This window comes from Callionymus lyra, chromosome 1 (genome assembly GCF_982586985.1).
Source record: "Callionymus lyra chromosome 1, fCalLyr1.hap1.1, whole genome shotgun sequence".
Lineage (NCBI taxonomy): Eukaryota > Metazoa > Chordata > Actinopteri > Syngnathiformes > Callionymidae > Callionymus > Callionymus lyra.
Genome location: NC_141818.1, coordinates 11,599,610 through 11,613,821, shown reverse-complemented (window position 1 = coordinate 11,613,821; position 14,212 = coordinate 11,599,610). Strand labels below are relative to the sequence as shown.

The 14,212-nt window shown below is 40.1% G+C and overlaps 2 protein-coding genes across 3 annotated transcripts; one reads left to right on the top strand and one right to left on the bottom strand.

Moving 5' to 3' along the window:
• Window positions 1-11: 11 nt before the first annotated feature.
• On the bottom strand, window positions 12-3,206 carry kctd10 (potassium channel tetramerization domain containing 10). Its single transcript, XM_087793464.1, has 7 exons — window positions 3,077-3,206; window positions 2,188-2,401; window positions 1,846-2,015; window positions 1,532-1,618; window positions 1,407-1,459; window positions 1,141-1,336; window positions 12-1,013 (listed from the first exon to the last, which is right to left on the bottom strand). Exons 1-7 carry the CDS (start codon window positions 3,077-3,079, stop codon window positions 795-797), a joined length of 942 nt encoding a protein of 313 aa, XP_087649590.1. The 5' UTR covers window positions 3,080-3,206; the 3' UTR covers window positions 12-794.
• Window positions 3,207-3,545: 339 nt separating this feature from the next.
• On the top strand, window positions 3,546-13,666 carry ube3b (ubiquitin protein ligase E3B). 2 transcript variants are annotated; one of them, XM_087793445.1, is made up of 27 exons: window positions 3,546-3,893; window positions 4,276-4,444; window positions 4,517-4,634; window positions 4,715-4,774; window positions 4,857-4,961; window positions 5,045-5,141; window positions 5,214-5,299; window positions 5,371-5,453; window positions 6,007-6,112; window positions 6,184-6,304; window positions 6,374-6,551; window positions 6,618-6,784; window positions 6,845-7,012; window positions 7,091-7,262; window positions 7,333-7,451; window positions 8,423-8,537; window positions 8,625-8,724; window positions 8,854-8,973; window positions 9,039-9,215; window positions 9,277-9,387; window positions 9,450-9,587; window positions 9,653-9,718; window positions 9,783-9,841; window positions 10,707-10,889; window positions 10,999-11,110; window positions 11,193-11,285; window positions 12,682-13,666. In XM_087793445.1, the coding sequence occupies exons 2-27, from the start codon at window positions 4,284-4,286 to the stop codon at window positions 12,871-12,873; spliced, it is 3,207 nt and encodes a 1,068-aa protein (XP_087649571.1). In that variant the 5' UTR covers window positions 3,546-3,893; window positions 4,276-4,283; the 3' UTR covers window positions 12,874-13,666. The 2 variants fall into 2 exon arrangements, with proteins under 2 accessions (XP_087649571.1, XP_087649563.1); XM_087793437.1 differs by having other exon boundaries at window positions 8,420-8,537.
• The last annotated feature ends 546 nt before the right edge of the window (window positions 13,667-14,212 follow it).

The following is a 14,212-nucleotide window of genomic DNA, read 5'->3' as shown; positions in this document are numbered from 1 at the left end:
AGAAAACGGTATCAGATCTTTGTAGAAATTTATTCGTGATAAAGTATATATAAATATAAAACATACATATACGTCTGTACAACGAACATCAGAGGACTGTGATTCTTGGATAATTCCACCGTTAACAACATTCTTTGACAAAGACAGTAGAGTATGGCAGCTCTTATTTCGCTCCTTGTTGCACGCATGTCTACAGGATTCCCTTCCTACCACTCGGCTCTGGTTACACCTCTTCATTTCATCATTCTATCGCCAGAGAACATGCAACACCTGTGGTCGCAGCTCGGGTTTCCTCTTTCAACGGTGATGGTTTTGTGGAGTGGAGGGAGTAAATGTGACGATAAATACGGCAGATGACTAAGAAAAGTGCCATCTGCCTTTTGATTAAAACGTTAGTTAGTTTCTAATAACTTCAGGTTTTATAGTAGCCTGACTAATGGGGGGGAGACCAGCGCCACCATGTGGCTCTGTAGTGTTTCACACCCTAGTGAGGAGAAGCAAAACCTGTGCAACAATGATTTGATTTGTTTCTCCTCCTGAATGTAACAGAGGATCAACAAGTTGTAAATCCAAACACTGATTTGTTTAAAGCTGACGTGTCCAAAGTGAAGAGCTTCTGACATCTAGTGGACAAGACAGTCGACCGATAAAGACACGTCACTGCAGCTCTACACGCAGTAGGAATGCTCGTCTCCTGAAACAGCTGGAGGAAGGAAAGGAGTAAAAAGAGGCGCTGGGTGTCGTAAGGCACGAGCGTGAAAACCGTCCGGCGTCAGACGGCTGTGGTTGAAAGGTCACTGGTGGTGGTGTGTGCGGTCGTCTGGCCTCTTGATGTGAATCCTGCGAACGCGATCGATCCGCTCGCGCTCGTCGTCTTCATCCAGGTGGTGGGATCTCCCAGCAGCGCCCCCTGTCGCTTCTAGAAGAGCATTATCAGGACCCCTGCCATCATGGGACTCGTACAGGAGGATGTTGAGGGTCTCCTCGTAGATCCTGGCCTCAGGGAACTCAACCTAATAAAAGCATTGACAAGGTCAACTCTATGTTTTCTATGAATAATCTGGAAAAGCCCTAGACATTTTTTTTCCTGGCCCCTGAAATGTATGTAAAAACAATCCTTATATGACGTAGTTCATTTACCTTGGTCTGCTTCTTCTCTGTGGCATAAACGATGGAGGTGCAGCAAACCTCCGCGATCTTCCTGCCCTGGCCGTAGAAGGACCAGCAGCAGATCTCATCCCCGATCACGTCTTTGATGAACAGCACGCGCCCGTTGAAGCGTAGAGACAGCTTGTCAAAGAGCTCGATGTTTTTCAGCATGTTGTCGTCAGAGTTGCTGAGTAACGGTTCACACCATTAGAATCACGTCCGCTTTACAAGCGCAGCTGAAGCAGCTCAACACTCACCTGGTGTACGAGTACTTGTTGTTGCTTCTGTTGTACAGCAGTTTAACCGTTGGCTGTAAACGACAGAAGACTCAGTAGGTTTTTATTTTGAAACAGACAAGGTTAAGTAGAGAAATAAAAAATACCTTGTTTGAGGTCGCAATGAGCTTCTGCTCTTCCTTCGATGATGTCATCAGAGGAACTTTACAAAGTGGCTCGTATGTCTCTTTGTTCTACAAAAAAAGATTAATTTAGACATTAAAGAGAGGCATGAGGGGGACGATGGCGCCCCCATGAGACCACACAGTACTCATCCATGTCCGATATTAATTACAACTTCTAGTAAGAATGAAATACCCCCCAAAAATTAAATCCCAAAATGACCCTAAATATGTGAGGTCATAGTATAAAGATTGGAACTTATGGAATACATTTACTGTAATATATATCTTTTTTTTACCTGCAAGGCAGCTGTGCATTCATCAGCAAGTCCCTGAACCAGATAATACTTGGCTTCGGCTAATAGCTCCTCCGTTTCCCGCCGACTGTCCGGGAGAGGAACGGCACCATCTCTTAAGTAGTTCAAGATAGTTCCAAAGTGTTTTCCACAACGATCGATCAGGATCCACCCTGAAATGGAAAAAAGTATTTCATTATTTATTTCACAGGTAAACATGCATTAAAAATTACTCTAAAAAGGTTTAAATGTCAATTTAGCGCTGGCCGAGTGATATGTTAAAGTGCTGCACCTGTAAATAAAATATTATCATTTAATATTTTATCTGAAAGGTAATAAACAAACCTTCACTGTCGGTGAGAACTTCCATTCTACCGCTGAACATTGCCTTCAGCATCGTGTCCTGCTTGGTCAGTGTCTGCATCGTGGTGTAGTACAACGCCCCGCCGACGTTTAACTTGACATATTTGGAGCTCGGGCTGGACCCTTTGAAAGAAGTCGTCCTGGTTGTAGCTGCCGGCACTGCCGAGCTCACCACACTCTCTCCCGACATCTCTTCCTGGGAAACAGAGATGAGAGACACATATTTGATCAATAATATCTTGATTATGGATTTTCTTAGCATCAGAATTGTGTGTCTCCATCTTTTCAAAATCACACCAAGGCATACAATGGACACAGGAAGGTTTTATTCTATTGAATATACTTTTTAATCATTTTAAAATCACTTATATTAAGTAATGTGACGTCAAGTAATGTGACGTCAAATCCACATAAATTATCTATCCATATAGGGGGGATCATTTGTGTTACTTCCTTATATTCGTAAACCAATTTTAAAAGCCAAATTTTGGCAATTTTGTGGAAATATCGAATATGAGTAAATTTCCATTAAACAAAACATCAAATATATTGTCGATGTCCTAGACAAGTCTGATCGCGATGAAGCATCATTGAAGAAAAACATGTCGCTTAATAATGTGTCATTTCATTCCCTCACATAAAAATAGTTAATATATTTATGTTATTATTCATTTTTAATGAGAAAAGCATGACTATTTAATCGAATAGATAGTAATTCAATTTGCGTTTTCCGATGCTAACGAAATAGCCTCATAAGTTAGCCTCAACTTATTTATCTGAGGCAACGACGTCGAAGAAGAAGGTTTCATCAAAGTCAGCCAAACGTGAACCAAAAGAAGTTTGGTGATGCATAAAATAAAGCAGTTATTACCATAGAACCCAGAGCAGACTTTGTAAATGTAGCTCGCTAACGTCAGTCAGCTAACACCCTCTTCCTTCCGCTGCGCAGGCATAAGAATGACGTCAACGTTAAAGGGACAGTACACACTATTTTTGTTGAAACACCGGAGATTGTACATTTCCTGGTGGAGACATTAACAACGAACGAATGTCAAGAGATATAAATATACAATAAATTATTCTGCTCATGTGATGAACATATATATATTTTTAAAACCTGCGTAGTTCCGCTGATAGTCAAGAATAGCAGCCCTTCCACCCAGACAACATACTTCATCAAAACCAGCTAAATGCTTAACAAAAAAAAACAACATTTCTTCTTAGTTTCGTTATTTATATTTGTTAAACTTTGACTACCAATTGAATGTATATATTTTAGTATTGGTTAAGTATTAGTTGAGAAAAACATTACCCGGACACATTTAATGCAACACCGAGGATTAATGGCTGCAGTGTGTATATGGAACCTTTCTTATTGTTTACAATTTGAATCGGTCTGTTTCGCATATATTCTGAGTCTGTCAGTGGCGAAAGACCATTCTATATGGTTCGATAGTGGGAAATATCGATAAATAAACGCGACAAGTCAGTTGGAATCGAGTCTAAAGGCGAGTTGCGGTGAAGTAGCCCGGCGTGCTAACTATCCCAGCTGCAGCTGCATTGTGTCGGTCCAGGATGGGGAGGTAACCTTCAATAAATATAGCCTTTTATACTTGGATTCGTAAAGAAAACCAAATGAATGCCAAGGTGATAGGACCAGACTAAGTGTCCAACCGGGAAAACGGCAGGTAAGTCCATGGCTGACGATATAAACAATGTATCTGCTGTTGTGTTTTTAATCTGTTCCTTCGCTTGAAAACTTGTACTTGAGCACATTTTAAAGATGAAAGTAAATGGATCAAAGGTTACCGGACTGTATAAACGGACATGTGACTTATTAAAGAGACTTGTGTCAATCTGTGGACTTGATATCAACATGGATGTCGAGCTCAGAAGTGAAAAGATAACTGGGGTAGTAACTCGAAGCCCAGACTTTTCTCCTGCGCCTCACAACTAACAAGAAAGATGTAAGATGAGAGATAAACAAATGTTCAGGATTAGCAGGTCCAGGCAGATAAATCGAATGACATGATCTACTGTATTAAAGCGGCATATAATTGTATTTTCTAGGTGAGAAAATGTTTAAAGTACCGCAGAGCTCAAAGTCTGAGTTCCTGGACAAAGCCAGGCAGGCTAGAGAGGAAAGGAAGGGGCTCAAGGAGAAGGAAAGAGCAGCGACCCTCATCCAAGCCCTGGTGAGGAGGTTCTTGTGTCGCTGCAGACTCCAACATCAGCTCAGGTGTGTATAAGAAGAAAGAAAAACTCTGTCATTTGGTTTATTTTATGTTTAACCGCTCATTTGTGTCAACAGGAAAGAGGTTGATGACTTTTTTCAAACTCAAGAAACTGGAACGTCAAAAAGAAATGCACTTTCAATATTCAAAATCGCTCGCAAATTGTTGTTCATTTATCATCCAGAAGATAAGCTGGTAAGTGTTCGATGTGGATCAGAGTGTATATGTCAGAGTAGCGTCACCTGAATTTCCATTCCTCTCTTTATGATCCTCAGAGGTTTGAGAAACTATGTCGGGCAATCCTTGCCAGCATGGAGGCTGAAAATGAACCTAAAGTAAGTAACTTGAGGCATTAAATAATTTTTTATTTTATTTATTCATATTTATCTGATTATTTCTACCATCTTTGACCCTCAGGTGTGGTATGTTTCACTGGCTCTCTCCAAAGATCTTACTATTCCCTGGTTGAAACAGATAAAAGACGTATTGTGGATCTGCTGTCAGTTAGTTAAGAAGTTAAAGGTTGGTTCTGATATTGTTTCCCTAATATTTATTGATACAGTTCAAGCTAAACTGATCCATAAATACCACTTTATAATTTACAGCCAGACATTCTTCAAGACAACAAGATGATCACTTTGTACCTCTCAATGCTGGTTACCTTCACCGACACCTCAACATGGCGCATAGTCAGAGGGAAAGGCGAGTCCGAAACCAGCTGAAGATCGTTATTCTCATGTGAATTATAGTTTAACAATGATTTTCTCTTTATAGGAGAAGCTCTAAGACCTGCTTTAACAAGGATATGTGAGAATATTATGGGCCATCTCAACCAGAAAGGCTTTTATTCTGTGCTCCAGGTTCTGTATTACTACGCTCCTGATTTTATTTTGATGAGCTGCCAGTTTATTGTCGTTGTAATCTGTTTCAGATCCTGCTGACTAATGGCTTGGCTCGCTCGAAACCTTCGCTCTCAAAAGGCACACTAACGGCGATCTTCACTTTGTCTCTGAGGTGAGTTATATGACTCTTAAAAAAAACAAGTGCACTTGTAATGTATTGATTTGAGTGCATTTCTAAAGCCTTACAAACCACAACTGACTAGTATCAATCAGGAAAATGACTAATAAGGTTCAGTAAAGAGGACATAAAGACAATGGGTCTGACCCGGGGGACAAACCCATTCTGGAAATGTATAAATTGAAGGATGGATAGACCTTATCAGAAATGTTCTCTGCCCCACATCAATAACTCTTGATTTGTTAAGAGGATTTCTTCTCATTTCTCATTTAATTTGCAGATTTTTGCATCATCTGTTTCGTCTGCTTATCTTTGGTAGTTTTACTAATTTTCTTTTGTAATAATTGTAATAACAATAAAACAAGGCAATAACAGTTTAATATTTATGATTATATTATTTATGATTTGAGTAAGTAGATATAGATAGATAAATAGATTGATAGATCTTTATTCACCCTAGTTTGCGATGATGATGCATTCTTAAGAGAAATGTCAGTTTTTTGCTTCTTTACTGAGGCGATAATGACTCTTTCGTTTTACTCTTCAGGCCAGTTGTTGCCGCTCACTACTCTGACAACTTGCTGAGGTCGTTCCTCATTCACATCATGTCCGTTCCAGCTATAGTTTCTCATCTCAATGTTCTCACTCCAGAGGTGAGTCTGCCGCTCGGACACACTTTGAATTGTTTGATCGAACTTATTAATGTATGTTTTTGTCTTTTCAGTGTATGACGTCAATCCAGACTCATGAGCTTTTGCGAAAGTTTATTCTGTTTCTCAGTCACGAGGAACAGTGTTCGGACATCTGTGTGTGTCTGGAGGGAAGCCACACGCTCTGCTTGCTCGGTATTTTACATAGACTCAGACTTTTCTTTGTCAAGATGCAAAATAATTTGCTATTTTCTTTCATTCCAGGAAATCTTATTCACTTGGGCTTCCTGAGTGAAAAAGTCCTGGAGGAAGAGACGAATCATTTTGTGCGTGACCTCACCGATATGTTGTGCTACTGCCAGAGATACGTTTCTCAAAAGAAGTCCAACCTCACCCACTGGCACCCGGTCCTGGGCTGGTTCTCCCAGACTGTCGACTACGGGTGAGTTAAAGACGCCCTCTAGTGTACGAGGACGTGTTAGTGTTAGTCTCTGTCTTTCCGTTGCAGTCTGAACGAGTCGATGCCTCTGGTGACTAAACAACTCCAGTATCTGTGGGGGGTTTCCATCATCCGGACCCTCTTCAACGACGTCCTCTCTAAGAAGCTAGAGAGTCAGGATCCCACTCTCTCCCCCCCGCAGCCCAGCACGTCCCAGAACAATCTGCCAGTTAAAAGTGAGACTAGATAACGGGTTGATTTTAAACTTGTGATACTAACTTGTGTGGCTCTGACAGGTCTCTTCAAGCGAGCGTTTCAGAAGTCTGCTTCTGTACGAAACATCCTGAAGCCGGTCGGGGGGAAGCGAGTCGACTCGGCCGAAGTCCAGAAGGTGTGCAGCATCTGTGTGCTGTACCAGACGGCTCTGTCCACGCTGACGCAGATCCGGCTCCAGATTCTGACAGGTGAGCCATCTTTAAAGTATGTTCAGACGGAACCTGATCTGTGGTCTTACCCCTCTATCTCTCTCTCTCTCTCCTTAGGTCTGACACATCTGGACGACCTCCTGCCCAAACTGTGGGCATTCATCTGTGAGCTGGGACCTCAGGGAGGCCTCAAGCTCTTCATGGAATGCCTCAACAACGACACGGAAGAGTCCAAGCAGCTTCTGTCCATGCTGATGCTGTTCTGCGACTGTTCCCGACACCTCATCACGTAAACGCCCAACACGCGTGAGGAGTTTTTAAAGAGCTGCTTTTGTGACTCACTTTCCTTTCTGTTGCAGGATCCTGGACGACATTGAAGTTTACGAGGAGCAAACGTCCTTCAAGATAGAGGAACTGATCACCATCTCGTCGTTCCTCAACACCTTTGTGTACAAAATGGTTTGGGACGGGATTTTAGGTAAGATAGTCACTGATTAAGATGTTTCATTCAGCAAATGTTCTTCAGCAAGGTCATTGGGTTAATGTCTTGCTCAAGGGCATTTCAACAGAACATGTTTACTGGCAAATTGATGTCCTTTGCTTGGTGAGAAGCTACTTTTAATGTTGTTGGAAATGTGCTAAAAGATGATCAGATATATATCAGATTATAGATTATAGTCTGTACAGGACAAATGAAACCTCATCACCTCTTTGGTAAAGTTTGTTCTGTTTGATGATTATTCTGGGAAGTACTCAACTCTCTAAATAATTTAGACTCCAAACAAGCCTTATTTATGGCAACAAATTATGAATCCATGTGGAACAGAGATCTAAGTCAAGTGCACTCACAAAACATTTATATTGTTTTCTAAAATCGTCCATATTTGATCTGAATCTCTTAATTTCCATAATTGCTTTATTATTTACTCTCCATTAAGAGAATATAATTGGGTGGAAATTATCTTACCATCTATTTATCGAAGACCCTTTTAATTAATGTGCTCATATTCTATCAATATTTGGGACATATTTGCTCTGCAAACCTCAAGTTTGACGTGACTTACACGGAGCAATATCCAAAAAATAAATAAAAACAAGTCTGCCCCCTGCTGGATGAAAAACGCATCTTCTTTTTGTAGACCATATTAATACTTACTTACCGGTACTTAATTGGATTTATTTCTAGATAATTTCAAGAAAACATTTACTTAGATTTTATTTATTTTCTTAATTATATTTAAAACATAATACTTATTTTATTATGTATCATATTCAAAATAACTTTTAAATGTTTTTCCTAAATCCATATTAAAACAAAATACCGTTTTCTATTACATTTATTTTTTAGATAATATTTAAAACAAAATAATGACTTTAACCTTATTTATTTCTAGATCATATTTAAAAAGGATTACTTTTATTTCAATCCTGAATTGTTTGCATCAGCAGAGATGGCTAAAGGGGAGAAGCTGGAGCTCTTCCACAGTGTTCATGGATGGCTGATGGTGCTTTATGAGCGAGACTGCAGGCGGAAATTCACCCCCGACGACCACTGGCTCCGCAAGTGAGATCAAATCTAAAATCCAACCACTGTATTGAATCCAAGCTCCCCGTCACTGAGAAAGATTCATTTTATTGTTTCAACCTTCAGGGATTTGAAGCCGAGCCTGTTGTTCCAAGAGCTGGAAAAAGGCAAGAAAAGAGCTCAGCTGCTGCTGCAGTACATCCCTCATGTCATCCCACATAAGAACGTGAGTGAACGACCTGAACATTAGATTCTACTACACAACTATAACAATCGATCTGATATCGATTGAATAGACGTGGAAACGTAAGCATTGAAATCGTCCACTTGTGACGTGTTTTCCTGCTGATTCCAGAGAGTGCTGCTGTTCCGGAACATCGTCACAAAGGAAAAGGAGAACCTGGGATTGGTGGAGACAAGCTCCGCCTCCCCTCATGTCACCCACATCACGATCCGCCGCTCTCGCATGCTGGAGGTATCTCAAAGTTCTCGCCTCGTTTCAAAAGTTCCGCGCCACAGCTTGAGCTTCCGTGTCCTCAGGACGGATACGACCAGCTGCGCCGCCTCCCCGTCAACTCCATCAAAGGAGTGATCCGCGTGAAGTTTGTGAACGACCTGGGCGTGGACGAGGCGGGCATCGACCAGGACGGCGTCTTCAAAGAGTTCCTGGAAGAGATTATTAAGAAAGTGTTCAACCCTGCACTCAACCTGTTCAAGGTGATCATCACGGAATGTGTTTCAATCACTTCAATCTTTGACCCGCCGCATGTCTCCTCAGACCACCAGTGGGAACGAACGCCTCTTCCCCTCACCCACGTCCTACATCCACGAGAACCACCTGCAGCTGTTTGAGTTTGTGGGGAAGATGCTCGGCAAAGCCATTTACGAGGTTCGTGTTTCTCCCCAACATCATCTTTCTAACTTTATTGACTTCGATTTCTTTTCGTTCAGGGGATCGTGGTGGACGTTCCTTTCGCCTCCTTCTTCCTCAGTCAAGTTCTGGGTCACCACCACAGCACCTTCTACAGCTCCATCGACGAGCTGCCGTCACTGGACTCCGAGTTTTACAAGAACCTCACTTCCATCAAGGTGTGGAACCTGTTCCCGTTCATATCTAGTTCTTATGACCTCTGACCTCTTGCGTTCTATCGCAGCGCTACGACGGCGACGTCAGCGATCTGGGGTTGACGTTGTCTTACGATGAAGATGTCATGGGTCAGGTAAGGAGTGGAAACATTATTGGGGTGTTTTGAACTGTGCGCTTAACTTTGTGTTTGGTCACAGCTGGTCTGTCATGAGTTGATACCTGGAGGGAAAACGATGCCAGTCACCAATGAAAACAAGTATGTGTTCTCTTTTATTTTTAATTTCTTTCTGTTTCATTTATTCATGTATTATAATGGAAGACAATTACACTAATTTATGTTGTTGTTGTGTTATTATTAAACTTTCTTCATATAAAAAACTATAGTTATAAATATTATTATTGAATGGTGCCTAATATGTCTAAAATAATAATAATAATCATGAAAACAGGTACGTTTTTAAAATGAATTGAATTGAAAATTACATTTCATTCTGTTTAATTTGTTAATGTATTATTATTATTAAATTGTGTCTAATCTGTCTAAAATAAAACAAATGAAAATAATGAAAACAAGTTTTTATTTTATTTTAACTAAGTTTCGAAAATCTGTTTTGTTTATTAATGATTTATTATAATTGTATTATTATTATTCAAATGTGTTTAATCCACCTCAAATAGTAATAATGATAATAAATATAATATTCTTAATCTCATTCTGTTTTGTTAATTAATGTATTATTATTATTAATTTCATATAAAAAGAAAACAATCATAATTACGAAGTATGTTTTTCCTTTTAAATAAGTGTTACTCTGTTTAATTTCTTTAATTTTTTTTATTATTATAATTATATATATATATATATATATATATATATATAATTATTATTTTGATTGACATTAGTTTAATCTGTCTAAAATAAAATAATAACATATTTATGAAATTATAATTTGGTTTTATTTATTAAGATATTATTATTTTGTGTGTATAAAAATGTATTTAAGTTTTATTTAAATAATAATTATGTGTTTTTTTGTTATTATTATTAATTGAACTGCGTCTAAACATTACACATAATGGAAAAAGAAAAGAAGTTGAGTTCTGGTTGTCAACACCTGCAGGATCAGCTACATCCACTTGATGGCGCACTTCAGGATGCACACGCAAATCAAGGAGCAAACGGCAGCGTTCATCCGGGGCTTTCGCAGCATCATCAACCCAGAGTGGCTGCACATGTTTTCTACGCCCGAGGTTCAGCGCCTGATCGCGGGAGACAACGCTGAGATCGACCTGGATGACCTCAAGTACGTTCTTCAGAACCTTCACGGATGCTGGTCGTTCGTTCTTGTTATCGAACTTTCAAAACACACACATGAGACTAACTTATTAACTCTTAACTTTGTTCTGGTTCAGGAAACACACCGTCTACTATGGAGGTTTCCACAGCAGTCACCGCGTCATCATCTGGCTGTGGGACATCCTGTCCAGCGACTTCACCAGTGAAGAGAGAGCCATGTTTCTTAAAGTGAGACCTCCGTCCAACTATCATGACACCCAGTCATTGTGACGACCTCTACTTGACCTCTGTTTTCTTTTGTCTCCTCCAGTTTGTTACCAGCTGCTCAAGACCTCCTCTTTTAGGATTCGCCTACCTCAAACCCCCCTTTTCTATCCGCTGCGTGGAAGTGTCAGACGATCAGGTACATGTCGCCCTAATGAAGACGTTCTTTATTCCATTAACTGTCATCATATAAGGGTGTTTTTATTGTTTTTATTTTTATCTGCTGAGGAGATTTTTGTTTTGTTTTTGTTTTAGCGTAATGACCTAATATTGAATGAACGGATTGAAAAGTGTTGACGATGGGACAACATGTTTGTTGTGATCTGAATTAAATAGTTTCTCACTTTATATCGTGTCAAACTTATATTATGATCCCGCAGGTGGTTTTCTCTAAATTAAACCAGTTTAATGTACATGTTGATAAAATATATGTCAAGATATCCATGTTTACGATAAGCTAAATTAAGTAAAGTAAGTCAACAATCAAACAGAGACAAACACAAAGATAGTGAAGAGAGATTGAACACAGACGGTTAAAATATAATACACGTATTATACTTGAATTATATTAACTTGTAAAAATAAGAAGTAGTAAATGTAAGATTTTGTTCGACCTGCGACGAAAGATTTTGGCCCCTCTTGTGATTTGAGTTTGACCCTTGATTCGTGAGGTTCACAACAAAATATTGTTAAATTATATAATTATATAATTATAAAAATGTTCCTGGCATATAATGTGAATGATTTCTTTGCTGTGGCCCCGAACAACGGTTTAAACCATTTTATAACTTGGACCTTTGACTGTATTTACGTGGCCCTTAACTTAAAGATCATGTTGAAACTAAACATTTGTATTTTATTTGTTACTAGTCTCTTAATATGACTCAAGGGTTTTTGATTTAGGACTTGACTACCACTCTTTTGTCCTCTTTTGTGAGTATTTATTGACTCTTAGTAAGATTTAATGAACTAGAAAAAGTGATTTCATATCAGGTTAAAATAAAGTTATATAAAAAACAATATAATAATAGTTTCATAGATGGAAAGATTTTATTATTCGATCTGAAAGATCTCCTTCAGGAAATTAGGTTCCAGTTCACAGCAAGTTGCATAAAAACAGAACAAGAACAAAGTGCAAATAAGTGCAAATATAAAGAACATAAATCAAAAGGAGATAACTCAAGGAAAAAGGATACAAAGATTAACCTAGAATAGAATCATCTTTTCACTTCACTCCTGCCCCCAAACTCAGAATTAAACAATCTAATAGCACGAGGAATGAATGAGTCCCTGAGTCTATTAGTGTTGCATCATGGGAGGAGCATTCGTGCCCTCGATCTGCTTCTCTGCTCACTGTTCTGTTCCATCCTATCTAGCTTGATTTTATTACTTGATTTTATATTTTCCGCTCCATTATTGTTTTTTGCTTAATGGCCCCTCACTATAGAAACTGGATAAAAAGTGGCCCCTGAGGAAATCTAAGCACTACACGTGACACACTGTGGTTTATTGACGGTGATTCCCTGTGTTCCCAGGACACGGGAGACACCCTGGGCAGCGTCCTCAGGGGCTTCTTCACCATCCGTAAGAAGGAGCCGGGGGGCCGCCTGCCCACGTCCTCCACGTGCTTCAACCTCCTCAAACTGCCCAACTACAGCAAGAAGAGCATCCTGCGCGACAAGCTGCGCTACGCCATCAGCATGAACACGGGCTTCGAGCTCTCCTAGACCCTCCACCCCGGACTGAGACCACCATTTTGTTTCTGCCACTCCTGGACCTGAAGACTCTCCCTGTACAGTTGCTTCTTCTCTGCTCCTCAGGCTTTTAACGGGATCTTAGTGGAACCCAAACGCTCCCGGAACTCCACCTGAACTGGAAAGCAATACATTAACAAAAAAAACAATGCAAGTCTCTGCTAGCGTTTGCTCGTCATCTCGCTCCGAGACAAATCAAGTATTTTTTACTTCCTCTCCACGGACCTCGAGTTCGACTCGGTTTCTCCTTCCCCGAGAACGTCGCGGACGAGCCGACGCCGAACGATGTCAGAACTCCATCTTGTTTTACCTTTAACGTGACTGGAAGTCGTGCACGGTCGAGTGGAACCTTTTCTCTCTCATCAGGACGCCGGTGACCTCGCTTGACATCAGGACACATTTTCAGACGACCCCGAGTGCCTCGTGTATCTCCCCCTCCTCCCCCTCCTCCCCCCCCTCCCTGACTTGCGACCCATAACCACACGTTTGGAAACAAGCCATAGAGTTGAGCTGGACTTCTGTTCCGTGGAACCAACCACGGTTACCACGACAACCACGTAGAGATTTTACGATGATTTTTATTTTCAAGACGTTAGAAGCCTCAACTTGATGTCAAAAAGACTGGTTTCAGATCAGATTTGTGTTGCACATGTTTCTCCTGCTGGTGGTTGAGGGAGACGAGATGAGGGTTGAAATATATTTGCCTTTTTATTTTTATTTTTTAGCCTCGATACGTTCGTACAGGGTTAATAAATTCATAAATGCAGTCGGTTTGGTCGGTTCAGTCACTTTTTAGATCCAGAATCACAGACTTTTTAATGCAGTCGAGGAAAACGTACCTGTAGTGGATCCACAGTATTTTAATAAGTTATGCAAAAAAAAAAAAAGGAGTCATTTTAGTGTCGCTATGTTTAGCAAAAAAATGTCATTAATGATCCGTTTCTAACGAGTAATATATGTTGAACAAACTAAAAAAGTGTAATTAAACTTTCATTTAAAAAAAGTTGACTCCAGCGGGAGGTCGAGGGTGAGACGGTGTCTGAGGAGGTTCTGAGGAGGTTCTGAGGAGGTTCTGAGGAGGTTCACGCTGTAATGATGTCGCTTCATCACCTTCGACCTTGAACTCCTGTCTCCAGAACATCCTGTTTTTTAACTGAAACGATCCGTGTACGATTCTTCAGGCCTGTAACATTAAAACACTATAGAAAACATCACGTGTGGTTTTCACCTTTGTGTTGATATTGTTGTGCGATTTGTCAACAAGTGTTCAGTTTTTTTCCCTTTAAGATCCTAATTTTCTGTTGCCCCGGGC

Coding starts and splice junctions, on each gene's coding strand:
- kctd10 (XM_087793464.1), bottom strand. Junction 1,619..1,845: donor AATGCACAGCTGCCTTGCAG/GTAAAAAAAAGA, acceptor CTTTTTTTGTAG/AACAAAGAGACATACGAGCC. Junction 1,014..1,140: donor CAGAGAAGAAGCAGACCAAG/GTAAATGAACTA, acceptor TGCTTTTATTAG/GTTGAGTTCCCTGAGGCCAG.
- ube3b (XM_087793437.1), top strand. CDS start 4,284: ATGTTTAAAGTACCGCAGAGCTCAAAGTCTGAGTTCCTGGACAAAGCC. Junction 8,725..8,853: donor ATGTCATCCCACATAAGAAC/GTGAGTGAACGA, acceptor TGCTGATTCCAG/AGAGTGCTGCTGTTCCGGAA. Junction 11,111..11,192: donor AGAGAGCCATGTTTCTTAAA/GTGAGACCTCCG, acceptor TGTCTCCTCCAG/TTTGTTACCAGCTGCTCAAG.